At 42.8% G+C, this 2364-nt stretch overlaps 1 protein-coding gene across 1 annotated transcript; it reads left to right on the top strand.

Moving 5' to 3' along the window:
- Positions 1 to 750: 750 nt before the first annotated feature.
- LOC129738911 (cathepsin B-like) lies at positions 751 to 2031 on the top strand. Its single transcript, XM_055730245.1, has 2 exons — positions 751 to 801; positions 888 to 2031. The coding sequence occupies exon 2, from the start codon at positions 920 to 922 to the stop codon at positions 1982 to 1984; it is 1065 nt and encodes a 354-aa protein (XP_055586220.1). The 5' UTR covers positions 751 to 801; positions 888 to 919; the 3' UTR covers positions 1985 to 2031.
- The last annotated feature ends 333 nt before the right edge of the window (positions 2032 to 2364 follow it).

The following is a 2364-nucleotide window of genomic DNA, read 5'->3' as shown; positions in this document are numbered from 1 at the left end:
GGGTCAAAAATGGTAAGAAAATCGGGAGTAGACAAAATCGGGGGCAGACATAATCGGTGCGTGACAAAATCGATGATTCACTGTACCAAATTTACTCAACTCCCGATAATTTTTTTTCCTTAAATAAAATTCGTGTGGTCATTGGCGTTTTCTCTCGTCATTTAGCTATCCCCCGCTTAATTAACCACAAAATGATCGGGTTTATTTTCTTACTGTCATGTCATCAAAGTCAGTGGTTTGAGAATGAGAATTGAAATAAATATTTATTTAATGAACTTGTATTGAAAATTTACTAACTCTGATGTTTTCAGCACTCAAAATACATGATTGAATCACTCACCTTCCTAAACATATGAGTGATCTTAAAGAGTGATCCAACAAGTCAATTCGATACACATGCATTCATACGGCTGACAGTTACTATTATCAAAAACAAAATCAAAGCAACTGGACGGTAATGGAATAGGTCACAGGAAATAAAGCAACCAAAATATTCCTTTTATCTCAACCAAGTGGTTGGAATAAAAAGGAATTTTGAGATCGCGCTGATTCAGTAGAATGTTAAACCAAATATGCTTACAAAACATTACGGGATTATGTTTTCTCCCACCTGGTTGACCTAATCTTCAAGTGTGATTCAGCTTTGCTGATAACAAACCGTTGACCCGCGGATTCCAGTGCTGCTTTTAATGGCCAATTGTAACTGATCAAGTATAAAAAGGTTGTCAATAGCCTCTAAGCTGTATTAATCATCGATTGAACGGTGATCAGTTGAGTCTAGTGCTTGGATCTAGATTGAAGGTTTGTTATCCTTTTAAGCTTGAAACGTTTGATTTGTTCTTGTTAAGGGGTGTAGTTTTACAATTGTTTTTTTTTTTTTTATTTAGACAAACCTTGTGTAAAGACAACTCTGCCCAAGATGTTCCGCGCTGTTTTGATGCTGGCAGTTTGCCAGCTGGTGCTGGCTCAATATGGAAGTCAGTATAGCTCCAACTATGGAAACCAGCGTTACGAGTCCCACCAGGAAGCCTATCGCCGTATCGGAGACATCGTCCAGGAGAAAACGACAAGCTGGAAGGCCGGAGTCTACCCGAAACCGTTGTCTCACTTCTACACCGGTTTGACCGTTTCGCCAACTTCGAAGAATCTGATGACCCACCGAACCCCGATCGGTATCCTGCTTTCGATGCCAGAGCAGCTGCCAGAGTCCTTTGATGCCCGCACCAAGTGGCCGGAATGTAAAAGCATTCGTACCATCCGGAACCAGGGATGCTGTGGCTCTTGCTACGCCATCTCTGCTGCTTCGACGATGAGCGATCGTTGGTGCATCCACTCGCCGAACCACGAGAGCTTCAGTTTCGGAGCCTACGATCTGATGTCCTGCTGCCGTAGCTGTGGAAATGGATGCCACGGAGGTGATCTGCCACCGGTTTGGGAATACTGGGTCGAAAAGGGTATCTCAAGCGGAGGACCCTATAACTCCAACAAGGGTTGCCATTCGTATCCGGTTGATGTGTGTGATCCCGCCGATCCTGAAATGTTCGAGGCTCCCAAGTGTTCTCGATCGTGCCAGTCTGGTTTCAACGCTACCATGGCTTCCCAGGATCGTCGTTATGGAAGCAAGGCTTATGCTGTTGCTGACGATGAGGAGCACATTATGAGCGAAATTATGACCAATGGACCGGTTCAAGCTGCCTTCGATGTGTACGTTGACTTCAAGGCCTACAAGAGTGGAGTCTACCGTCACGTTTGGGGACCTCGCGATGGTGGCCATGCGGTCAAGATCATCGGATGGGGTGTTGAGAACATCAATGGCGCTCCGGTCAAGTACTGGCTGGCTGCCAACTCGTGGGGACAGGAATGGGGAGAGAATGGTTACTTCCGATTCGTGCGCGGTGAGGATCACTGCGGCATTGAGTCGTACATGTTTGCCGGTCTGCCCGATTACAAGAAGCACATGCAACTGGATGGATACAACTATTGATTTGAATTGTTTGAAGTTTTTGTTTGGAAAAATGGTATGAATCTTTACATGTTGATGCATTATTTAGAAAGAAATTCTGAACTTTAAACGTTCCTTTAACTATAAGGCTTGTTTTGATATTGTTTATTTCATTTTAAGAAACAAGATTTTATAAGAACTAAAGTTCCAGTCCAAAAAGGTATTTATTTAAAACCCTAGAAATTTTCATTCAAATATGATTGTAGTGTTCAGCTTTAGAGTATAGATGCAGAGGCCTGAGCCGTTTAGCATCATAAAGGGTGGCCACAATGAAATTGCCACAACAAAATTGATTCGAAATTAGGCAATTTCATCGTGGATACCCTTTATGTTTGGAATTTAGCTTTTTTGTTATCTGTTGT

Source organism: Uranotaenia lowii, chromosome 1, assembly GCF_029784155.1.
Source record: "Uranotaenia lowii strain MFRU-FL chromosome 1, ASM2978415v1, whole genome shotgun sequence".
In the NCBI taxonomy this organism is placed as follows: domain Eukaryota; kingdom Metazoa; phylum Arthropoda; class Insecta; order Diptera; family Culicidae; genus Uranotaenia; species Uranotaenia lowii.
The sequence above is the reverse complement of the archived record's forward strand: the minus strand, read 5'-3'. Positions and strand labels throughout refer to the sequence as shown.

Bases quoted from the DNA above. Each gene is read 5' to 3' on its own strand.
- LOC129738911 (XM_055730245.1), top strand. From the start codon at position 920: ATGTTCCGCGCTGTTTTGATGCTGGCAGTTTGCCAGCTGGTGCTGGCT.